The sequence below is a fragment of the Glandiceps talaboti genome, chromosome 14 (genome assembly GCF_964340395.1).
Source record: "Glandiceps talaboti chromosome 14, keGlaTala1.1, whole genome shotgun sequence".
In the NCBI taxonomy this organism is placed as follows: domain Eukaryota; kingdom Metazoa; phylum Hemichordata; class Enteropneusta; family Spengelidae; genus Glandiceps; species Glandiceps talaboti.
This window is the reverse complement of record NC_135562.1, coordinates 7,672,357-7,698,460: the sequence shown is the minus strand read 5'-3', so window position 1 is coordinate 7,698,460 and position 26,104 is coordinate 7,672,357. Positions and strand designations below refer to the sequence as shown.

At 34.9% G+C, this 26,104-nt stretch overlaps 2 protein-coding genes across 2 annotated transcripts in view; one reads left to right on the top strand and one right to left on the bottom strand.

Annotated features, from left to right (window-relative positions):
* Positions 1–146: 146 nt before the first annotated feature.
* On the top strand, positions 147–11,203 carry LOC144446054 (uncharacterized). Its single transcript, XM_078135743.1, has 13 exons — positions 147–295; positions 1,665–1,884; positions 3,213–3,368; positions 3,930–4,035; positions 4,422–4,505; positions 5,219–5,287; positions 5,745–5,876; positions 6,225–6,332; positions 7,109–7,239; positions 7,753–7,818; positions 9,579–9,681; positions 10,370–10,564; positions 10,874–11,203. Exons 2-13 carry the CDS (start codon positions 1,712–1,714, stop codon positions 10,928–10,930), a joined length of 1,380 nt encoding a protein of 459 aa, XP_077991869.1. The 5' UTR covers positions 147–295; positions 1,665–1,711; the 3' UTR covers positions 10,931–11,203.
* An 8,828-nt stretch (positions 11,204–20,031) lies between these two features.
* LOC144445714 (tyrosine-protein kinase Src42A-like) overlaps positions 20,032–26,104 on the bottom strand; it is a 30,910-nt gene continuing 24,837 nt past the window's right edge. The window contains exon 8 of the mRNA XM_078135357.1: positions 20,032–25,893. Within this exon, the coding sequence (XP_077991483.1) occupies positions 25,682–25,893 (212 nt within the window). The 3' untranslated portion in view covers positions 20,032–25,681. The remainder of the gene's footprint in view (positions 25,894–26,104) is intronic.

The window sequence follows — 26,104 nt, the reverse complement described above, 5'->3', positions numbered from 1 at the left end:
TTACATATTTTGATAATCATTGAAGATTACCTTCCGAAAATCGACGTCTTGTGTGGTGCAGTGGCCATAGTGACGAAACTTCGCCTTTGGCGGCGTCCTTCCAGTTACCTTAGGCGATGTCTTTTCGCACAAGAATGTGACTTTGGTGTTTTTTTAAGCGTATTGATCGACGTCTCTACAGTTTCAAATGTCTTACTTTTAGAACCTGAGAAACAGATGTTGTCGACTGTTTTCATATAAGAGAAAATGTAAGAAAAGGGGAACGTAAAAAAATAAGCGTAACGTGACAGGCTAGGTAAGTAAACAACTATGTAACAACTTGTCAACAGTGGTGCACAGTGTAGTCGACCTCAGCCATTTAAAGTTTTGTTTACTCTCACAATCGTAGTCAACTAGTCTAGCTGTGAGGCATCCAAGACTATAAATACTAATACTCAAACACATCAGATCAAAGCCCCGGTGCCAAAACGGCCGACTACCTCTGAAGCACGTACGAGTTACTGTCATAACGATACTATACATTCATGTTTCGAACAAATCACTTGTCTTCTTCAGTGTCTAACTGGATCTGACAGAATGATCCAAATTTGCTGGAGGTGTTGAGTAACCAGAGGTGTGAAAAAGTTAGCGTCACTATATGTAAAATTCTGGTGTGAAAGTACTTGTCAGTTATGTACGTCTAACTGTCCACCGCCTTGTTACTTTTTTTTGTTCTGTAAACCCCCTTGTAAATAAGTGTTGATGTGTTTGCATTCCTCGAAGTGGAGTCTAAAACAGCAAGAGTTTCCCATAAAAACTCATTTCAAAACGTGAGCCGATATAATAGGATATCTAGTCTTTCTTTCTATGTCTCAGTGTACGTGACTATTGTGACCGTGAACTAACTCTAAATGACAACCGACAAACTTCAAATCCTGAAAGAAAACAAAAAACGTGATGTCAAGAAATCGAACTGACATGCAAAATTATCAGTTGCTAGGGTTGGTCAAGATATGTCATAACGTCAGTAATTTTCTGCTAAAAATATTCACAAGTCCCCTGAAAAGGCCAAAGTTTGTTGATAAAAAATTTGGGGTAATATTATTAATTTACAGAATTGGAAATAGTTTAGAAATATTAGTTGTCTTATATATTGGTACCTCCTGTTTTTCTTTTTTCACTTCTATAATTAATTGTGCAAATTACAATGTTTATTTTTAATCATTTAGTTTTCATTCTTATTCATTGAAGTGGCAATATGGATGAGGATTTGGTATTTATTTTGGTTTTTTAATTTTTGTAAATATTTTTTCATGGTTTCCTATTTCACAAATCAATATGACACAACATTTGCCAAGTCCTTGTTTGTAACTCAATAAATTGCAAAAGATTAATTAATGTATAAAATGTTTGTTATTGTACGTACAATAACAAACTTTTTACACATTTTTGAGCTTTTTGTAGTGTATTGAGTTTCAAACAGACTTGGTCAATGTTGTTTCACATTGATTTTTCAAGTAGGAAGCCATGATAAAATTGTTTTATGAATTAAAAAATCCATAATAAATACCAAATCTTCATCCATATCAGTGACCACTCTAATTTGCCTAAAATTGATGACTTCTGAACCTTTAGTAGTAAATGTCATTGAATTTATGTGTTTTTGTTGGTATCTCTATTTATAGGCCTGTGTGATATTGCAAACCTGGGCAGTCAATATATTGTTGACACCATGAATCTTCATACCTACCTAGAGCCAGGATTAGTGGATAGTCATACACACATTCTAAGATTACTTCCAAGGTCATGGAATGTCATGTCAAAACCTCCCCACTATTTCCTGGATTTGAAAATGTGTCAGATTACTACATTAGCGTATAATTTCAAATTTGGAGAAGAAACAAGGTAAGGAAACTGTTACAGCGTTTTTAGTTTACTAGTACCTTGGAACTTTGGTATTAAACAGAGGAAAGAAATCCGCTAAAATTTTTGTCCGTGTACATTTACTATCATTTTTATGGGAAACTCATCATCATAAAACCTCTAGCCTTTTTTAACCCCTCGTAATAAAAGAGGGAAATCTGGTAAAACTGGCATAGATTTCCATATGTTGTACTCTGTGTAATTTTGGTTGGAAACCCAGGTCAAATAATACTTTGGAACTCACAGGTAGATTTTACCTACTTACTGACCTTTATAACAAAAACCATGAAGAAATGTGTGTATTACAGTAACTCCACTTGCATAGTGTCTAGCATTATAGGGACTTGGTGTGGTTGTACTATCTAATGCTATCTACTTATGATATGTAATCATTATATGGTTAGTTTGAGATTGTAAGACCCTGACATATCCCTAGGTGAACAGATGTCTAATCTTTAACATAGTACAGTAAATGCCAGATAGCTAGACTGTAATGGCGTCATTGGTCCAGGCGTACCAGCCTGTCCTAACATTTGGGGAAAGGGAGATTAGACCTAGACTCTCACAGCCCTCGGAGCTTCGCTTTACTAAAATTAAAGCTAAATGAATTATTTTGTATGTACCGATGCCAACTATATAACCGTACTCGAATATCCTTGTACTGTGCGCCCTCATCGACCATGATAGAGATAACCATTCGTTGAGGTGTGACTGCAACGCTCCGTGTTTTTGCTCAGGCTTCGCGAAAACACGGAGTATCGCAGTCACATGTCAATGAACAGATATCTCTATGTGGTCGATAAGGGCGCACAGTACAAGGTTATTCGAGTACGGTCGTGTAGTACGTTATGTAGATGGTATCGGTACATCCAAAATAATTCATTTAGCTTTAATTTTAGTAAAGCGAAGCTCCGAGGACTGTGAGAGAGTCTAGATTAGACCGTGCCCACAACAGCTGATTTATGAGCCTACCAGAGTGCTAAATGCACTGAAGTAGTTCAGGAGTGTCATTACTCTGCCCACCTGTGTCCAAAATCAGGAGAGAGTCAGAACACATTATTTGTATTATTTTTGAATCTTTATGACAAACTCTAAGTGCAGAGAATGACAAAAAACAGACAACACAAATTAAATCCGTGCATATATATCATATATCTCCTAATGTCGTAATGATATCATACGATAACCATCTAAATGTACATGTATTCTAAATCATTCTCCCTGACGGTGTACAAAGTCTAAGATCTCCTAATATCGTTCATAGAACAACCATCTGTTAGTAAATGTTTTTTTGTTATTTTTCCTGACAGTGTACAGAGCCTACGATCTCCTAATATCATAGAACAACCATCTAAATGTTTGAAGTGTGATTTATCATTAAATGATTTACATATACTGGATCATGAAGGATTATTCCCATTCAAAGAATGCAGACATTTAGATGTCTCCCTGAACAGGATAGAGAGGTAATTCAGTCAGGTGGTTTTCCTGTCCAATTTTTATAATATGTACTTTTGTACCCTATCAGATTTTATTATGCTACATGATACCATTAATGTCCGTATCTATCTATCTATCTATCTATCTATCTATCTATCTATCTATCTATCTATCTATCTATCTATCTATCTATCTATCTATCTATCTATATCTGTCTGTCTTTCTTTCTTGTCTTGCCTTGTCTTGTCCTGTCTGTCTGTCTGTCTGTCTATCTATCTGTCTGTCTTGTCTTGTCTTTGTCCCGTCCTCCCCCTCTCTGTCTCTCTGTCTCTGTCTCTGTCTCTTTCTGTTTGTCTCTCTCTCTGTCTCTCTCTCTGTCTCTCTCGCTCTCTCTCTCTATGTATGTGTGTGTCTGTTTTTGTCTGTCTGTCTGGTGTGTGCATTATGTGAAAGATGTGTACATCGTATGTATGTGTGTGTGTGTGTGTGTGTGTTGAGACACTGGTCATCCTATCTATTATTTTGCAAACAGTTGGTCTAAAAAACTTTAAAGATATTTTACTCAATCTTTTTCAATTTTTGGACAGATTTAAAGGAATCGAAATAATGCCATACCTTGTATATCTGAACCTTTCACATAATTTCATACACAAACTAGATGGTTTAGACAACTGTAAATTCCTAGAAGAACTGGTAAGTATTATTTATATCTACATCAAATAAAATCATATTACCTGTGCCTCAGAACACTTGTCTTGTTCTATCAATGTGCATTACCCACTTTCAAAGTGCTTCATGGTCCCGTCAGAGCATCCTAAATTAGTGAAAGTAAGATCTATAGCACCACTTCCAAACAGCACTCCTAGTGGCCAAACTATGCAATCTTTTGTTTTTCTGATAACCAGAATACTAAATGATTTACAAAGGTTTATATTCAGAATACTTTGAATAATAAGAATTGTAAAGGTAGAAGGATAGCATGGTGCTAGAGGGCGCTGTTAATGAGGGAAATACTGTAACAGAGAGGGCAGTGTTTATTGAAATATGTATTGAGGCTTTTAATATTTTTATCTCTACAGAACCTTGGTATGAATGAAATGACAACTATAGGTAGTATACCACCTCTAAGAAGTCTGACTACACTATATATCAACAATAATAAGGTCGGTAAATGACTTGTTTTAGTTTTTTATGGGGAATGGTGGGAGGGGAGGTCTCCCTTTACTCTCATAATGGGGATGCGCCATCCAAGTTGGTTTCTTTTTCACACACAAATTCCATGACCATGGATCTAATTTAAATATCCTTAAATGTGAATCTAATTCACAATCTAAGGATTCTCTTAGGTCAAAAAATATGGGTACCAATTTCATACTCTAGATATATCTCCAAATTCTCAAAAAAAGAAGAAAGGTTAGGGGTAAAGTAACTCTCAGAGAGTCATATAGAATTAGAATCATGCCTATCGAGTGAGGCATAGTGATATTTATGCTATCGCACTGTGTATAGCGCCCTCAACACTTGAAAAAATTATCAACATATACCCGATTTGACAGAAAAGAACAATTTAGAAATGGATTGATAGTTTATTTGAACCTGGACAGCACAGCCCTTAAACTGTAAGATACGTTGTGTTACTCCATCCTCACTGGCCTCCTCTCTCCAAGTTGACCGATGTGTGAGGGCACCATGTCATGGTGTACCTTACAGACAACACAGCCCTGTGTGAATTTTTTGCAAGTACCCCAAATAAATACAAAGCTATTAGTGACAATGTAAAAATTATCCACCTAACAATATATCCCCTTGTTGAGCAATTTACTATGCATTGTGTTGTGAATAATGTAGTAATATAAATATATCTTTATGTATACAGCTTGTATCATTGGATGGTATCCAGGCACTCCCTAAACTACAAGAACTTTATGTACAGAAAAACAAACTGGTTAGTTTATAGTTTGTAGGTTTTTGTTCTCTAGGAGTATCTACCAAAATCTATTGGCATGTGTGTGGGCTGTGAGTGTGTGTGTGCGTGTGTGTGTGTGTGTGTGTGTTTGTGTTTGGTATGGTATGTGTTTGTGTGCATGTGCATGTGTGTATGTGTGTGTGTGTGTGTTTTTGGTATATATGGTGTAGTTTCTGGATAAAGGGTTTAGGTTGTGTGCATTGTGGTGCACATGTCTAGTCTGTGTATGGGCATATACATGTATCTCACTCTGTATGTGAATGCATGGCATGCTAGCTAGTATCTGTATGTATATGCATACACCTGTGTGCTTGCATGTACAAATGTGTGTGTGGATTGATGTATTTGTACATGCATGTGTTTGTGTATATATGATATCAAGGTTACTCTCTGAATCACCAATACAGTCATTGTACATTTGTATATTTGTTTACAGCGTGACATCAAGCCTGTAGCTAGTTCATTTAGTTTAATGATACTAGATGCATCAGATAATCTTATCTTAGACAGTCACCATACCATGGCCATCTTAAGAGGTTTAAGAAGACTGACAGAGTTACATCTTTATGTAAGACATATTTTAAGTATTTCCTTTCATTAACATGCTCTCTCTCTCTCTCGCTCTCTCTCAAGCTCTCTCTCTCAAGCTCTCTCTCTCTCAAGCTCTCTCTCAAGCTCTCAAGCTCTCTCTCTCAAGTTCTTGATTTTCAACCAAGAGATATGACATACATATACTTCAAAATCTCTTCATTAATACACAAGTTACAGACTTGTTTCATAGAAATCACTTGTCCTTCTTCAGTTTTCTTACTAAATCTGACAAGAATGATTCAAATGTAATCATACATATCTCTCTATCTTAATCAAAACTATATTTTGGTTTTTATCTCACTAAAACTGAGTTGTCTAATTTCAGGGCAATCCGCTAGTCAATGAGAATCATTATGAAGAGAATATCTTCCATTCTACCACAGTACAGATATTAGATGGATTGACAATCAAGAATCCATTTAAACCAGCACCTGTAAGTTAAATAACATGTATCATAATGTATATGATGTCACCCAACATATATTTTCTATGACTGTGTATGTGTACAAAACGAAAACATAGTCCAAAATCACACATTCAGAGTATTGGCAGAAGGCTGTTTTACACACACACACACACACACACACCAGTAATTCCCATCAGCTCCCTCACATGGGTATGGTGTTTGATAAATATTTTTATTTTCACCCACCCTTAATATTTTGCAAAATAGCACCCTCTCTGGCAAGAATAAGCAAGTGTCTAGACTGTCGACTATATTGATTTGGCATAACTATGTGGGGTGGGGGGGTGTCTGAAAACCCTCCTGAATAGCTTCAAGTGTGTGCACAATGGATTCTATAGCATTTATAGTTGTCATACATACTTCTGTACCTGTACATGCCAAAACCAACGTATCCAGTCAGTAAGTAAGTTAGGAATTAGAAATGCCTACGGTAGGATGTGCCATTAATTGTATGTATATGTCAAAACAGTTTGTTACATGCAGTTTTGAAATCACTCAACTGACTGTAAATAAATTCTACAAAATTAAGCCAAAATACAATTTTGCGATGTTACAACATTTGTGAAAAGATATGCCCAAAATATACCCTAGTAAAAAAAACGGAGAGAAACATACCACATTGAGACGACAATGTGTTGTAACATTTCAATCTTTCTTTTTTGCAACCAATGGCTATATATAATCATTGCTTGAATTTTAGCAAGTGCAGAAGGCAATACAGTAATATTGTTGTATTTATTTAGGAGATTGGTATAGAAGATCTTGGCAAAGTTAGTGGATTGAAAGCTGCCGCACAGAGAGCTTACCAAGAACAACTACGTTATCATAGAAAGGAAGCCGAACAAAATGTCAAATTTCTACAATACAGAATACTGTATGTATATTGTAACAACTTTTTTTTTTGCTGAGAAACTTTTTTGACCCTTTCTGATTCCAACTTTTAAATGATGAAATGGTATTTTAACTTAGGGGTCAAATAAATATTATTGTTCCTGCGAATAACTTATGTAGAATAACACATAATTGCAAGTCTGGTACAAAGAAAACTAGAGATTTATCTGCCAGCTGGAAAATACATAGAGTAATAGTTATTTCTTTTCAATTTACCGTAATACACACAGTAAGTTAGTCTAGTTCCTGATGACCATGTTCCGATTTACACTATGTTATCTTCACACATAATAGTAATTTGTGAAGATATAACGTAGTGTAACTCAGAACATGGTCATCAGGAACTAGTCTATCATTAAATAGCATTCTAAACTTTTTTGTGAAAGACCAGTACGTATCACAAAATGCAAGAAATGTTTAATAAGTATATTTAGATGTTTTCTATAATGTTGTACAGTCATTTTAATATTGTTTATATATTATCACTATTCAACAGTGCAATCAAAGACCAACACAGAGACTATGAAAAGAGGATGGGTAGAGATCTGAATGCATGCCTCAAGTAAGTCACTCTCTCGTGTTATTTATCGCTGTCTCAAAACAAGTACATTGAGTGAGGGAAGGAAGGAGGGTGGGGAGAGCGAGTGAGTGAGTGAGTGAGGGAGGGAGGGAGTGACTACACCTGTGAGCATCAGCCTGTCAGTGGATGAGAGAGCCAGTCAGTCAGTGAATGAATGAGCTTGTGTGTGCATGAGTGACATTAAGAGGAAGTGTGGGTGAGTTAATAGTGACTGGGTAGATGAATGAACGTCCACCTCTGTGTTTGTTTATTGAGATTTCTGTGAACTCACATGTTCTCATGTTTGCATTGCAAATTGTCTCCCATCTACAGTAAAGTTATCAAGAAATTTAAGTGACAAATCACTCACTGGTTTGAATAAATAGTGAAATATTAAATGAAATATGAACTAAGAATTTCCACTCTAATTATTCTAACCTTCCTGGTTCTTCTTTTCTATGATCTATGATATTAATTATGAATCTTACTTAATTTCTTATCTCTTCTTACCTTAAAGATATAACATGTAATGATGTAGTTACTAGTTGGTAAGCTGTCCAAAGTTTACAGAGCTTTAAGGTGACCCCATTTTTTGTTTTCTGTTTCTCATTACCCGACCGACCCAAATTTTCAGCCCTGACATATTACCTGCCCTTAATATTTTGCAAAATAGCACCCTCTCTGGCAAGAAAATGCAAGTGTTTGGACTGGCGACATCATCTACAGTCATGGCGGCAGGGACAACACTTGTTCATGAACAGAGTATTTCTTTCATGGTGGAAGTTTATTTAAGGGGGGGGGGGGGGGGGGGGGGGTTGAGAACATGCCAATTGTGTAGAGAAGCCGCTGGGAAAGGGTATGTTATCAGGAATCTAATAAAAAGAAGATAGAGAGGAGGAAAAAGAGAGGCAGAGAAACATGGAGATGATAATTTTTTATTTTCTTACTTTTTTTAACTCGACCGACCAACCCAAAGTTGCCATGAAAAAGTAATGAGAAACATGAAAAAAAATAGAGTCACTCTTATATATGACTTGCTTAGTGTAACAAAGATTGAAAATGCCGTTTGTGCTAACTACATTTGTATGTGTTATTTCTGTATACTCATGGTAAAAAATCTTCTACAAACTATCTATCTAAATCATCATAGTTGTCATAGTTTTCCTAGTCGTAATGACTGTCATATCCAGTCTGTGCATGTATCTATTGCTTCCTTATATGTTGAAACATCACCATACATAGAAATGTAAAATACTTGGATTGTTTGTGGTTTCTTGTGAGTAAGAGTGACTACTTGTGTTTACCTAATTTGTTTACAAATTATTGTTATTATCATTGTCATCACCATCATCATAATCATTATCATTATCATCATTATCATCATTATCATCATCAATATCATTTTTATCATCTTTATCGTCATCATCATCATCATCATCAATATCATCATTATCATCATTATCATCACCATCATTATCATCATCAGTATCATTATCATCAGTATCATTATCATCACCATCATTATCATCATTATCATCATTATCATTATCATCATTATCATTATCATCATTATCATTATCATCAGTATCATTATCATCAGTATCATTATCATCATTATCATTATTATCATCATCATCATCACTCATTGTCTATATCATTATACAGGATACTGGCCACCAGTTAATTGTATCATGATTTGTGTTATATTATCTAGTACCAGTTTGATGTCAAAGTAACATGTCTGTTTTGGTTCATATGGACAGATATTTAGATCATGTACGTCCAGATGATTACACCTATTCCACTGATGATGACAATAACCCACAGGAGCCTGTGTTCAGACCACATGTACCTAAACCATGGCTGGTAAGTATAACATTATACTAGTGATGACAATAACCCACAGGAGCCTGTGTTCAGACCACATGTACCTAAACCATGGCTGGTAAGACTTTTGAATTAAACACTCATTCTAAACATAGGTATAACATTATACTAGTGGTGACAATAACCCACAGGAACCTGTGTTCAGACCACATGTACCTAAACCATGGCTGGAAGGACTTGAATTAAACACTCATTCTAAACATAGGTATAACATTATACTAGTGGTGACAGTAACCCACAGGAACCTGTGTTTAGACCACACATACCTAAACCATGGCTGGTAAGACTTTTGAATTAAACACTCACTCTAAACATAGGTATAACATTATACTAGTGATGACAGTGAGCCACATAGGTATAACATACCTAAGACATAAGTCTAATTTTTACTAATTACCAGACTGGTACATTGTGTTTATGTACAAGAAGGCATTTTAGTCACTCCTTATTTTCACTTTTTTGCAAAATAAGTGAAAATAAGTCTTTAGCGGAAATTTCGAAGTTGACAGTATTAGGTTTGACATAGCCATTATACTAGCAAAAAGTCAGGCATAGTAGAGGGAATTCGAATGTGATTTCAAAAATCTCCACAATACATGGATTCTAGGTCAAATAAGGACAATATTGTAGAAAGCAAACAAAATAATGTGAAATTCTGTTTATCTAGGCACCTCGGTCTTGGCCCACAGAGTCAGAATTCCTAAATAACCGACAGCCAAGACGATACTGGCGTGGTGCCTCACTTGATTCACCACTGAATAGAGATGCACAGCATGATCCATTGCCATATGAATATCAGCTATCTTATCCACATCTCAGACATAGCAGGGAAAACCTAAGAGGACTCAAGAGAACAGATGATGTAAGTATTTATATGTTGCCATGGATACACCATCCAAGATGGGGTGTGCAGATGATGTGTGTTTATGAGTTGCTATGTAGCCAAGGTGATGGATATGTTGCTAGGGATATCCTATTCAAAATCTGTATGCTATTTCTATAGGAACAAAAAAGCATTTACATCTTCATCAACACACCCCTTTACATTGAATGGGATATCCCTAGCTCATTGTGAGCAACATACCTACCACATTGGCTCCATAACAACACATAAACACTTACATCATCTGCACACCCCTTTACATTGAATTTTTCCTCTATCCTTGTACAGATCTTGTCGGCAGCAGCAGGGATATTAGAAAGACAATCTAGTGTTACCGACATCTAGTCAACCTGCTGTGACACCTCCTGTTGAAGCAAAGTGGTACATTCCAGTGTTTAAATTGTGCTGCAGCCATTCCATTTGACTGTGGATATAGGGAGGCATCCATTTACATACATGTACAACACAGCCCTGGAAATATGCACTGGGAACTCTGACATGTTTCCGTCCCCCACAATAGGTATAGAGTCAGTGTAATGTCCATGACATTTTGTGGTCACATGTTTAAAATTACATTTGCATGTAATTCATATGCGTAGTTTATTTATCATATTTCATATACACACAGAAAATTGTACAATTTGTATTCATTTGTCTGTAATGTTAGACTTACCTAATATATTTCAGTATTGTATATTTGTTGTTGTATCCTACTTAATATCATTTTAAATGATATCTACTTCATTTGACATGTTTGTTGAAAATTGCATGAATTGATATAGATGAATATGAGATGAGAGAACGCAGCTTGAACTCAAATATGACGTTTTATTATTCTAAAAAAAAACATTATCAATAATGATATTATACAATTATGTTTAAAATTAAGGTAAAGAGTAAACACTAATAAATCATGGCCTGGAGGAAAACCAGAGCAGTGGACACATTTTTTTTTTGTATCTTCAATGCATATGAACAATAACCATGACAGGCAAACTAACAAGAAAGTCCGGCTGGCTAATCAAGATGTTCACGGCAGTTCAGCAGAGTAATTATAAAGAGGGATACACACACAGATGAAAAGGATAAAAATGAAAGATAAAAAAGGTAACAGTTTGAAATGCAAGTTAATTTTGTGGTAGCCAGAGGCCCTATCAGCTAAATCCTATCAAGAGAAATGATAGGATTCAAGAGAAACTAAAAACCTGTGCCATTCCACCTGAACTTCTATACTCAGCATGTACATAAGTTCACACTCACAGACATCATGTCCAAGCCAGGTATACTTTAGTCTCCAAAACCCGGCCTGAAGACATACAAACAAACCAGTACATTGACATAGAGGTAGCAATGCACATAAGACTCAAATTTCTGAACACCAGCGTCATATTTTCCCAACAACAGCCATTCCCGACATTAATAGCAGTGTGAAGTGTTCCATGTTTGCCTCAGACTGAGACTGGCAATGTCTACTGTTTTTTTATAGTGATTTAATATCAAGAATTGATCATTTCAGTAGCCCTATCAATAATTTTACTAAATCTTGGGTAACCAGGAAATCTTGCAAAAATAGTGATTGCTGGTCATTTTTGTCAGCCCCAGCTGCAGTTGCCGAATTTACTGTTTTGTACTAATTATAGTCAATTTAAGTCTAGAATCTTAAAGTCTTCCAACAGTATACCGATCCAAAAAAATACCGATAGCGATGCTATTCAACATAGATGTAGGCTTTATTAACTAAATTCTAGTGAGTCTTATGACATTTACAAGGGAGAATGGGATATGTTTAATTTTGATAAAATCTGATAATCTAAGTATTTATATGAAATATGTAAATCATCCGTAGAAAGTGTAACTAAATGGTAAGGCAATCCTTCAACAGACAATATCATATTCAGGTTTTTATTTAGTTATCAAACAAAAAGATAACTTCTTAACATAAACTGTAGTTTGACAAGTTTGAATTCAGAGTGTTGTCAGATTTGTCTAGACCACAGCCCAGAGACTTGGCTATCTGGCCTGACAATGGCATGCACCATGACAAGCCAGTAGTATGTCAAACTAGATAGCTAAGTCGGTAAGCTATATATACCACAGCCCAGAGACTTGGCTATCTGTTATCACAATGGCATACACCATGACAAGGCAGTATGCCAAACTAAATAGCTAAGTCTGTAGGCTGTGTATACCACAGCCCAGAGACTTGGCTATCTGGCCCTGACAATGGCATACACCATGACAAGGCAGTATGCCAAACTAAATAGCTAAGTCTGTAGGCTGTGTATACCACAGCCCAGAGACTTGGCTATCTGGCCCTGACAATGGCATACACCATGACAAGGCAGTATGCCAAACTAAATAGCTAAGTCTGTAGGCTATATGTATACCACAGCCCAGAGACTTGGCTATCTGGCCCTGACAATGGCATACACCATGACAAGGCAGTATGCCAAACTAAATACTAGTAGCTAAGTCTGTAGGCTATATGTATACCACAGCCCAGAGACTTGGCTATCTGGCCCTGACAATGGCATACACCATGACAAGGCAGTATGCCAAACTAAATAGCTAAGTCTGTCGGCTATATGTATACTACAGCCCAGAGACTTGGCTATCTGTTATCACAATGTCATACACCATGACAAGCCAGTATGCCAAACTAGATAGCTAAGTCGGTAGGCTATATATACCAGTGAGCAGCGTCAGACCAAAATTTTACATAATTGTGTTTATATATTTTGATTGAAATCATATAGCTTTATATACAGAAAACTGAATCAATTTTACTTGTTATTATATCATAGTTCTATTTAAAAATTAATAACTGAGTCAGTCTTTGAAGCATAAAATCAAATTCTACAGGCTTATGATAATGTTATACCTGTATATATTATATAACAGTACTACTACTATATTATGCTTTTTACAATACAGCTTATTACTTTAACAATCAACATTACCTTTGTATATTCTTTTCAAATGTTGAAATTTATGGAAGATTTTAATTCTTCGTTCTTTATTAAAGTGATAAAGATAAGTTACAGTAGAAGAGATATGGTATTAGTACCCTGGTAGTTGAGCCTTCGGTTTACTAAAATAGACACAAACTAAAACTATTGTCACAACATGTTGATACAACAGTGATAAACTATTGAATGGATGTTGCTTTAATTATGGTCTCAGTAGGGAGGCAGCTCTGAAAACTAGTTTATTTTAATAGAGTTCTGTGAACTTGCAGTGCTGTTTTGGGACTTCCAATGTTTACACTATGTTGATCACAGGGTGATTAGAATTGCACAACAGAGGAACTACTATCACCCACTTGTGTAATCTACCACATTGAACAACAACAGATTTTAATAGTTTGCGTCTATCTTAGTCAACCGAAAGCTGGATTACTAGAATCGACATGTTTAAACACTATTTATTTTTTAAAGCTTTGTATGTACATGTAGTTACATTTACAGTTAACAATATACCATACACTTCATTCAGTGTATAAAAACATCATAAACTCACTACTGCATGCTATTTTTCAACATTTTGTCTCAAGCACTTAAAGAAAGAGAAATTGGTATCTGAAATTTTTGACTCTTAATTGCTTCTTCAGGATGACTCTGATTCAGTATTTAGGGAATGTGAACCCCTCAAACGTGAGGTACGTGTAGGGTGGTATAAACCCCTCAAATGTGAGGTGTAGGGTGGTATAAACCCGGCTTCCCGTGGACCTACTATCACCACAAGTGTGCTTGCCGTCTATGTCCATCACACAAATGACACACAGAAATTTCTTGGGGTTAACCAAAATGTAATGTTCCCCTATGATTTATGCTCTACTTTGTGTTGACTACAAGAAAATTCATCATTTGTTATTTTGATCTACAACATAAATAGTTTTCTGTCACAAGAGGGCAGTAGCACCACACCCCCACTGCCACCCCACACCACACTGTTGTATCACTACCCATCACACTGTATATTTAACTCCACCTGTCTGTAAAGTCTTCATCTTTTAAGTAGTAGATCATCCTGTTAGTCGTAAATAGTATAGTGATAGAATTCAACAATTTCAGCTGTCAATTTTATACTTGGAACTTTTGTTCTAATATATATTTAGCATATTCAAATATACTAAATATCTATATTTATTACTTAATTTATTAGCAGTAGATGGTAAAGTACAAATTTCTTATATTTCACTGTAACTTTTCGTATCGAAATAAACTTTTTCATGGCAACTGTAAAACTGTGTCCACGGTATGTTAAATTTATCTTTGCAATTTTTTCTACTTTTGGTTAATTTGTTCATGTTTTATGTTTTTATGTTGTAACAGTTCAAGTAATTAAATCCCCCAACCCTACCCCTTGACAAGTGAATTGCAAGAAAACCAAATAAAGAACTGTGAACGAAGTGAAACAGCGCCCTCACACATTGCTGAAGCAAACAGCAAGTACTTGAAAACGCAGTCGTTTAAACAATTTTACTAGGTCATGGGTCAATCCACAGTACACAGAAGATAAATTGTTTATACACATGGACTGTATTTGTATGTAAGTATGTGATTTATCACATACCCTCTTTAATAAACCACGCCCTCATGTGGTGGGATTATGCAAGGATTGAAACAAACCAAATACTTGTGGTACTTACAGAACTGATTACATCATCAAGGAGCTTCTCAATTTTAATCTCTTTATTTGGATTTCCTGCAATGCTGTAGAGTCTGACAAATCTTTAAAAAAAATACACTATCTTTATATTTAAAGAAGTATTCATGTTTTTTTTATTAAATTGCAAGTGTATGAAATGTCATATTTGATATTGGTTAAATTTTCCAAGTTTGAATTTTAAAAAATTGTAATGAAAAATTGTGCTTATTTGAATATTTGGATGTACTATCTATAGATGAAGTACTTGTATTATAAAGTTTATTAAACTTTCAACTTTTGGTTAAAATCACTGAATACGAAACAAAGCCTTTTTTTTAGAGAAAATATAGATAAATTTTATAATTAATTTTCTTTGTTTTTATTGTGTAAATAACTAAATAGTATTATGTTGGAATTATTTAATATTTTAATATATGGCAAATTATTAAACCTTGGCTAGGGTAAATTTAAAATCTAAGTACAAAAGTTTCATTCATATTTTTTTTTTTTTTTTTTTTTTTTTTTTTTTGGTCATGTTTTTTAAAAACAATTTTTGATAAGAGGGTCACTCACCGGTCATGAACAATACTGCCTTCTACCGTCCTGTTGCATATTAGCCTTGAATGATTACAAATGTAAAAAAAATCCAATCCGCATGGACTCCAGGCAAGTTGCATATACACATTGATTATTAATGTGGCCATAAGGATGAGGATTAGGTATTTATTTCGGATTTTTAATTTATAAAACAATTTTATCATGACTTCCTACTTGAAAAATCAAATGTGAAAGAACATATGTCAGGTCTATGTGTGTAACTTGATACATTGCAAAAGGCTAACAAGTGTGTATAAAATGTTTGTTATTGTACATAATACAATAAACCTATTTTTACACATTTAGTAATCATTAGTAATTCATATGAGCTACAAACACAGACCTGACATATGTTGTTGTACATTGATTTTTCAAGTAGGAAGTCATGATAAAATTGTATTATATACTTAAATCCAAAATAAATACCCAATCCTCATCGTCATCCATATTATGCATATGGCCACTTTAAGTTATATATATCACCAAATCATAAAATTTGAAACTAAAACGTGGAACCAGCAAAATGACTAACATACAGTGAATCTTGTACTACATACCAGGAACTATGATGTAATGTATACAATATTGAAATGAATAGGGTTGAACATTTCTTATTGTTTGTCTAAGGTCAAAGGTCATTGACATGTCAAAGGTTAATAACATCATGTGAGTATCCCCTGCAGGATGTAGGTTGACACTTCCCATTGGTTGAATTTCTCATACTCATTTAAACCACTTATGTGTTATTGTTACCACAATGTTTCCTCCTTAAGACTTTGACCCTAGGAGGACTCCGTGTCAGAAAGTGTGACAGTTCGGTAATAATTTAGATATTCTCGTATACATGTCTAATTTGGGTGATCATTGTTCTTGTGGTCTGTTCAGTACAGAAGTGGAACATTGGATGACTCAAAACTTAACTTAGCTTTTATCCAGACTGTTCATTCTTTGACTGTCAGGGCTGAGATCACAGGGACGCATAATTTTTTTTAAATTATTTTTTTTTAATTTTTTTATCACAGGAACGTGTAATGAGGTTGTTGGGTTTTTTTGTTTGTTTGTTTTTTTGTGTTTTTTTTGTTTTGTTTTTTTAAGTTTGGTGCTGGGAATTGCTCCCAGTGATTTTTTGTTATTCAGACATACACACACAAACACACATAACACTACAGAGATCCATTCAGGTTTGGGACTACGTGACAGAGCTATGTTGCACACTCTGTATAGATAGACACGTAATGTTGCCTAGATTGAGGATATTTTATATATCAGCGACAGATACAAACTGTTAAATAATGTTGCTATGAATAAGTGTATTCTCCCCATGCTATTGCTTGTTTGACCATGACATACTGACAGCATAATTGGCAATGGTATTTTTTGTATCCAGCAAAATGGAGTAAAAATAGTACACATCATTCTTTTTTTATATACCAGCAGCATAACTTGTAATGGTATTTTTTGTGTCCATGGAGTAAAAGTAGTCACATATTCATAGTCATATTCTATGTATCCATCCATCCATACATACATACATACATACATACATGCATACATACATACATACATACATATATATATATACATACATACATACATACACACACATCCATGCACACACACACACATACACACACATACATACAAGATTACACATCCCTATGGCAGCTGTGATAATGACACATATCAGAGTTTGTATCAAATAAAAAGCTATCGATTCAAGGTTGTTGGTAGCTTTAATAGTTATCCCTGCTACGCTGTCTACTCTCTCAGCAGTAGATGAAGTCCTGAAGTGTCTTGAAATGAACACGCTGGGTTCCAAGCTAAGGTGACTCAGGGTCAATACCCCAAGTATTGTATGAACAATCCAATAAATTGATGTATATACATTATGATGGCGATTACTAGTATATCAATTACATAAACATGTTTTATATCAGTTTACAGTTACTGAAATTATTGTATTTCAATCTCTCAAAAGAGAGTGAATGAGAGGACAAACTGGACAGTTAGATATTATTCCCAATATTTTTCTTCGTTCAGCCAAGGAAAATACCCGTGACCTAAGGGGCCTTGTCACTATGAGTTGCTAGACTCATAGTGACAACCCTTAGGTCACGGGTATTTTCTTCCTGAATGAAGAAAAATATTGGGGAATAATATAATTATACCATTACTAGTAATATAAAAAAAAAATCGAGGAAATGGGAATTTTGAGCATTTTGACTCATATTTCAAACACAGCAGAACCAATGATGTAGACGCACTTTGTCGCGACATGAACACATGTTGTCATGACGTAGATCGACCAGAGTATATATTCCATATTTTTGGCTCATGGTATAATATACAATATGCTATTACTGAATACAAAAACTATATCTTCCTACATTATTAAGTGGTAGGCGCATAGAAACGTATTGTGAATTTGCGCGGATAAATGAATAAATTATTATTATTATTATTATTATTATCACAATTTCAGGGAACAGCCTTGGTACAGTTATTTGATGGTAAAAATATAGTCAAAGTTACTTTAATTCTAATCTTACAGGGTACACTACAAGTGTTTGAGGAAATGAGGTATACTTTATAATCTATTGTTCTTGATTTTTATTGAGAAATAGTTATAAACAGTTGAGGTGTATATGTGAGTCATATTAGATTAGTACCTGTACAAGGAAGTAACCTTAAAATCATTATTATCAGTTTTAATACATAACATACAAAGTTTTTTTAATTTCCACAATATTACTGGAGAGGGGGGAGTGGGGTAAATGGTAATTCATACTGTGTGACTAAGTGAGAGATAATCCCCTACACTCAAATGGTTTTGTCATTGACTATGGTGGTGGGCGGTATGTATGTCAGCCAACCTAGTTCTGACTGTGGTGGGTGGTACAGCCATGAACCTACTTCATCTGTGTAACATATGGAGAGTTGGCACCAAGCATAGAAACTCTTAATCAGTGGAATCAAAAGCTGACCTGACATTCTGTGTACGGATCACCTACTGGTGTAGTCCTGCTTGCAGATGGAGTAAGTCTGAACTTGATTCTGTCCCTCTCCTTTTGCTCTTTTTGTTGGTGTATAGAGACAAACTCAGAATTGAGTCTCGTACCTCATCTGCAATCAGGTCTACTCCTCCCAGTGCTGTCCTAAGCTATACAGAATACAAAGAGTAATTTGACGCAAACATCATGACTGAAGTAGCCACTGTAAATAGTCACGATTAGTATTAGGTGTACTCTTAGCTTTTACTTCTTGATATTTTTCATTGTTCAACCATAGGGAAAGGGACAAATCAATAGTCAATAGATCATCCATGCTACATTTTTAACGATAGACATTTTTGGTTTTCAATCGCGAATATCTATCGTGCAAGCATTTCTTAGACAATGTCGGCTTTTTAATATGTCATTCCTACTGAACGACACATTTTTTTGTCTACGCGACAGACGTTTTTTGGTTTTTCAGTCGTGTCGTGTCAAAACTGTCTTCGCAAGCATTTCTTCAAATACGTCGGCTTTTTAATTTGAGAATAAAATAACAGTATGCATGATAATAAAATATGCATGATTTTACCAATTGTTTATTTCCTGTTGTTTTGTGAATTCATGAATAAATCAAGTGGCAGGATGATTTACGGATCTCCTCTGGACACGTCCCTTTGGAGTTGCTCCCCTTTCCGTGTTACCTCCATTAGTCGGATCAGTGGATGTTTACTCACGGCATAATGCATTAATTTGGGCAAATAGTGAGTTTGTTCTAGCAAGCTACTAATTTATGCAAAGCTGATAAAATCAGATAAGACAGTGATATCAGGTAGGAAATAGAAAGTAAAAAACTGTGAGAGGAAACTATTTAAAACTTTATTTGAAATAGACAGAAAATAATATTAGAAATCCGGAAAATCGCAAGATTATTTGTCCTTTTCCCTATGGTTCAACCAAGGAAATTATACACTTAGATTTTACTTCTTGATATTTTTCATTGTTCAACCATGGAGTGATTTCAAGGGACTTTGTCACTAGGAGTCAAAACAAGTAATGACATAACCTTCTTATGACAATTATTTTCCGGCTGATTGAAGAAAAATATCAGAAAATAACATCTGCAGTAGTAAAAAAATTCATACACATTGTTATTTGCAAAGAAACAACAAATTTTTCTTTCTTTTTTTTTTGAAAAAGTTACGACTTTATTTGGACATACTGGAAAGCTACACAAGACAGTAAACATCTACATCATGTGAAATCAAGTCGACCAATACAGGTTGGAAAAAAAAAGAAACAGAAAGTGTAAACGAAAGAAAAAATGTCCTGTATAAGTGCGAGACATCTTCTGAGATTATATAATACAAAAATGTTTGTACAAACAAAAACGTGAAATGTTCATATTGCAAGAAAATGACGATGAGTAAATATAATTTTTTTTTAAAAGTCTGTCTATGATGAACTCAGAAACTTCAATAATAATACAATGTATTAAAACAATAGGGTTTAAAAGTCGACATAATATCTACTGCAACTGTACTACATGATGCAACCCTGTTAGGAGGGTCAAAGGTCGCGATAATTGTGATATCTATGGCCATCAGTGTAATTGCTTGTTTTGACGTTAAACTTCAAAGTGTCACATACTCTTTGCTGGTGGAATGAATTTCTGGCTGAAAAATTTGCTGTCATTAAATTTTGCTGTTTTTCGACTATAGTTTGTTGTCATCAAATTTGTTCTATGGTGAAAATGTGCTGACGAATGTTAGCTAACCGAGACCATAATTCCTGCAAATTCAAACAACTGTTTCAGAATGCTATTTTCATTAAAAATTGAAGTTACTTAAAGTGGCCATATGGATGAGGATTTGGGTATTTATTTTGGATTTGTAATTTACAAAACAATTTTATCATGGCTTCCTACATGAAAAATCAATGTGAAACAACACATACCAAGTCCTTGTTTGTAACTCAATACATTGCAAAAAGCCAAAACATGTGTAAAAAGTTTGTTATTGTACGTACAATAACAAAGATTGTACACATTTATTAAGCTTTTGCAATTTATTCAGTTACAAACAAGGACTTGGTATGTGTTGTTTCACATTGATTTTTCAAGTAGTAGGAAGCCATGATAAAATTGTTTTGTAAATTAAAAAGCCAAAATAAATACCCAATCCTCATCCATATGGCCTCTTTAACCAGAGACTTGGCTACTATCTGACCTGACATACACACTGAAGTGATGCATGTCAAACCAAACAGCCAAGTGTCTGGGGTTACACTGACGGTAACAGCTATCTCTTTACAAAGCTCTTGCCCCTCCCCCCCCCCTTACTTTGGTCAAGTCCTGCAAAAAGTTCATCTTAATTCCAAAAAGAAACATGGTCTATAGAAAGTTCTTCTCCCAGCAAATTTGTAGCGTAATATACAATAATTCATATCTCATTTGAAACCAATATTCCCTTCAATCTACACACAAATATCAACTCTACGAGCTATGATAAAGTCAGAAAATTGAGCAAAAGCTTGACAAAAGTAACAATAAACGACACATTTTAAAACGACATTTTCAACATGTATATACATAATTTGTAACAGTGCAGTTAATAAAATTTTACACTGACATTTGTGCAGAGTGCCGATACATAATTTGAACATTCTCAACATAAAGACAATTTTGTAATACCATCATGGCTTATGTGGTGACTGATACTCCACACATTAATTCTCAGGGGTCAAAGGTTACATAACTAACTGGACACAATTATGACATCATTTGAGACAATTAGTTCAGTCACACCACCATAAATGAACCAATGAAATAAGTAGATCTAGCACTGCTACAATGTTACAACCGAGTGTCATGACAACCTAGTCAGTTGTGTATTGGCTGGTTGTTGGCTGATCAAGGGCAGGGCACCATTATGTAAGGAAAATATGTTTTGTAACAGAAAATAGGTAGAATCTGTATTCCAATCACTAACATTGTTTTAGTAAACAATTTACATACTTCAGGTTGTAGAGATTTTGTGATGACCCCCCTAGGAGGTATAGCTACCCTCAGTAGTATTACCCCCAGCAGTATGCCCTCACTGGCAGTATGGTGTACAGTGAGTGATCACTTTTCAGCTAGCCTCTCTGCTGCCGTGATAAGCATTTTTATCAAGTCGTGTTATCACAGGCCTGTTATGCTCTTTCAAAAATTCTGTTATCTGTAGGGAAACCATGCGGAGAAATTGATTGGTCAAAATGATATGTGGTTAGAATATGAGATTTACGTGTAAATACACATCTAAATTGATATGAATGATATTTCAAGTTAGTATTGATTCAATTATTGGATGTAGGTATTCTTTAGAGCAGCCTTTTGAAAGTATGGCCATGATAACAGAATTAAGACCACCCCCTCCAAAGGCTGTTCTAATGATACCCACTTATGAACTAGCAGTACAGGTGCGTTTATAACAGAAAGGACCTTACAGAGATGCTCTTCACTGGCTTCAAATTTCCAGTATTACAAAATAACTTGCGCCTAATTTAGCAACTTTTATGAAACCTGTTGATTTAAAACAATCAACACATTTCTTGCAGATGCATGCAAGTGCTCTTAGCCATGTTTTCAGAACACCATCGCCTATCAGCAGGCAATGCAAGGCACTGCAAGTGATTCAAGTCGAGGCAAGACAGAATGTGAACATCGGCTTTACAGACACAAGAAGCAAAGATATTTATATCTTGTAACAATTTTGCAGGATAGACAGTACTATATAACGTACTTTTCAAAAAATTAAAGCATGTAAAATAATTATCATAACAGGGGACTTTTATTACATAAAAAAATATTACAATGTAATCATGGTTGCTAAAAATTGATACATAAACATTTCAAGAAAATTTCTTTTGAGTTTTTCTGCTATGACTGGTTCTTGGAATGAATGTTACAAGAGCTTTATTGTCTTTTCCATATTGTGACAAATCTTAAACGTAAAATTTTCTGACCCAAGTCAAGTCACTGCTGGCTTTAAAATAGCCTATAAGTTCGCAGTTGATTTGGGGTATTACCCACAAGTCTCAACAGGTGTGGGTATGGGTAATGGCCCAAACCAACTACAACCTTAACACTCAAGTAAAGCATTTCCCTAGTTTAAGACGGTCTTTACACTGCTACACGCAATTTTACGAACAAGAAAGAGAGCAGCATCCAGGAAGGAATGTAAGAAAAATCGTGTGACTTGCGCAATTTGAGCTTCTGCCTACGTGATTTCAACACCAAATGTACATGTATTATTCACAGTAATTTCATTTTACACACACCTTCTAGACAACACTGATAAACATCACATTTTTGAGAACAAACGTTTCAAAACAACAGCGTTATTGTTATCTTAAACAAGCCTATATGCCAACATTCATCTACAAACTGACAAATTGTCACACATGATTACACCTACTAAACTACAAATTGTTGACAAATTCATTGTATCTTACAAAATTCAAATTTTTGTTATCGCTTTGGAAAGGAATTCATTTTCTACTTTCCAAAGTTGCCTTATATTATTCATCATGTCAATTATAGTAATTATTGAATATTAAATGGCAGCTGTTTTTTTATATCTATACGCATAACTACTGTCCCTCTTTTCTAATAATTCACCCCTTTCCCTATAATAAACTGTCCCTGCTCATAGAAATGCAACTGGTTTGTACCAAAGAGAATGTTACAGAGGGAGGGCAGCTCTACTAGTAGTATGTTCTCTGATACCCTATTATGAGACAATACACTTAGCACTTAGAATTCTCTAAAAAAAAAAAAAAAAAAGTGACTCGGTAAAATAAATGGCATTTTTTTTGTATGTTAAGAAATACATGTTTATGCTTATAAACTTGCTCTGCACAAGTTTGCTGTGTAAATTATAAATTCAACTGAAAAACCTTTGACAACTTTGAAACATGAAACACATAAAACGTTTGGTCTGTCAATAATCCATGTTGAATGTAGTTACATACTTTGACACGCATATCCCCTAACCCCCCCCCCCCCCCCCAACTTTAAGTGTGTTTTACTAGTAACATATTTACAATTACGTCATAAAAGACATTAGTCTTGCTATGGTTTCTGTTTTACAAGAACAGTCACTTACACACTTGTTTCATTTTCAGTCGGACTTATCATTCTGCAGGAACTGTTCTTCTAGTTAGGGGGGCGGGGGGCGGGGGGACATAGCACAAAAACAACTAAATACTGCAAACTCACAAAGTTGGTAAATGACACATGATTCCAGCACACAATGTGCTCTTTCTTGGCTAGCAGTAGACATTTTATACAAGATTGTCTCACTCATTTCATAATTTCATTAAAATGTCCAAAATCACAAACCAAATTGTCACAAATATGAAAATTTACAAAAAAATGAACAATCTTTATTATTTTCCACACTTTAAAATGAGTGACAGCTTACCATTAATATAATTAAAACTGCTAAAATTATCAAACGAGACACAATTTCCTCTTACGCATGAAAACTTAGAGACAAGTTTTCTTCTTCTCTATATGAAGCACAAACAAACATTTTTTGCTGCTTGCATTTAATGACAAATATTTTCATATTTTCTAAAAATTTTGCAAACTTTGAATAATTTTTGGACCAAATTGAAATAAATTTAGTTAGTCATTGCACATTTGGGATTCAACGAATGAAAAACATTTATTGAATCACAAATTCCACTATCTCATCAACAATTTTCATCATTCACTGTCAACTCATATTTCCATCTTTTGTACGAATTAACAGTTATCTTACATTTATTTTTATTTGCATGATTGTATTCCAGTAATATACACAGTAACCAGTTCATGCAAAATGTTGCCTACACTACATGTTTCATAAACTTCATTCAAACGTGACCATGCACAACTTTCTACAGAATATGACCATGTAGTTGCAGAAGGATTCTAAACACACTGTCTCTTGTTTTTTCCCTCTCAAAGTGAACATCACGATCAAAAAATAAAAACCCTGCCATATTGTGTTGAACAACGCTTACAGCTTTTCTGCTTTCACTCAGGAGTGATAACTAAACTGATCCTAAATTAAAAATGTACAAATAATTCACATCAACAGAAATCGGGTAAAAACAGAGCTAAAATGTCAGAACGACCATGTTTTTTCAAAAAAAAGAAAAACATCTACAGGGCACAGCCCCTAGGATTGTAAAAATACCCTGTGCCTTCTCTCACAAGAAAATATGATGCTCTCGAGGCACAAGGATTAGCAGGTTTTAGACTGTGGTAGTTCTTGTATGAAAAAATGTTCTTAAAAATGACAAATTGTAGCAAATACAAAAACAAGAAGTGATGACCTCCAGTTAAATATCTTTATTTGGTTTTTTTTTACTAAAGATTGACTACATTATAAAACAGTTCACGGGTCAAACTACTGATGATGAAAAAATTGGGGTGTGCAGTCTAAAAATAACAATAGTTGTGCTTTCTATAAGTTTACAAAATGGCAAACTCCATATATTATGAACTATGACCTTTAACCTTTGGGATTACTAACTATGTAAGCCAATATGGCTGCTTCTTATACAAAGTCAAGCCATATTAGGAATGTCATAGCATGACGACACCCCTGTATTATGAATGGAATAACCCTTATTGGACACTGGTATGATGGTGGTATGACATTTGCACTATATATATTCCTGTCTGTAAATGGACATTGGTCTGCAGAAATACACATAAATCTACAACAACAGACAGATATACCACTTTTTTGAATCTGAAGGTATAAAATAACTCGGTGTACATATAATGGCATGTAACACACCTATAGAGGGCGTGCTTCTCACATTACGACACTACTCCAGCGTCATGATAATCTTGTTGCTCCAAAGTGAAGAAGTCTTCCAGTTTCCACTGCAGAGTTTCAAACGTTGGTCGCTCCATCTCGTCGTTCTTCCAGCACTCCAACATGATCTGATAGAGGGCGTCATTACATCCTGGTGGGCAGGGCATACGATAGCCATGGTCCACTTGGTGTAACACTTCAGCATTGGTCATACCTATAACAAAACGATATTGAAAGTCAAGTATTTGTAACAGTTCTCCCAAGAACCACTCAAAGACAAATTTACTGATTGATTGCTATTGCCACGGATATTGGACGACCAAGAGTAGCAACTGCACACATTCAAGCTAATACAAAAATACACCGGAGATTACTATCCATGGAAAAGTACATTCTATGAACAGTTTATTCACGTAGGAGTCACC

Coding starts and splice junctions, on each gene's coding strand:
- LOC144446054 (XM_078135743.1), top strand. CDS start 1,712: ATGAATCTTCATACCTACCTAGAGCCAGGATTAGTGGATAGTCATACA. Junction 3,369..3,929: donor TCCCTGAACAGGATAGAGAG/GTAATTCAGTCA, acceptor ATTTTTGGACAG/ATTTAAAGGAATCGAAATAA. Junction 5,877..6,224: donor TGACAGAGTTACATCTTTAT/GTAAGACATATT, acceptor GTCTAATTTCAG/GGCAATCCGCTAGTCAATGA.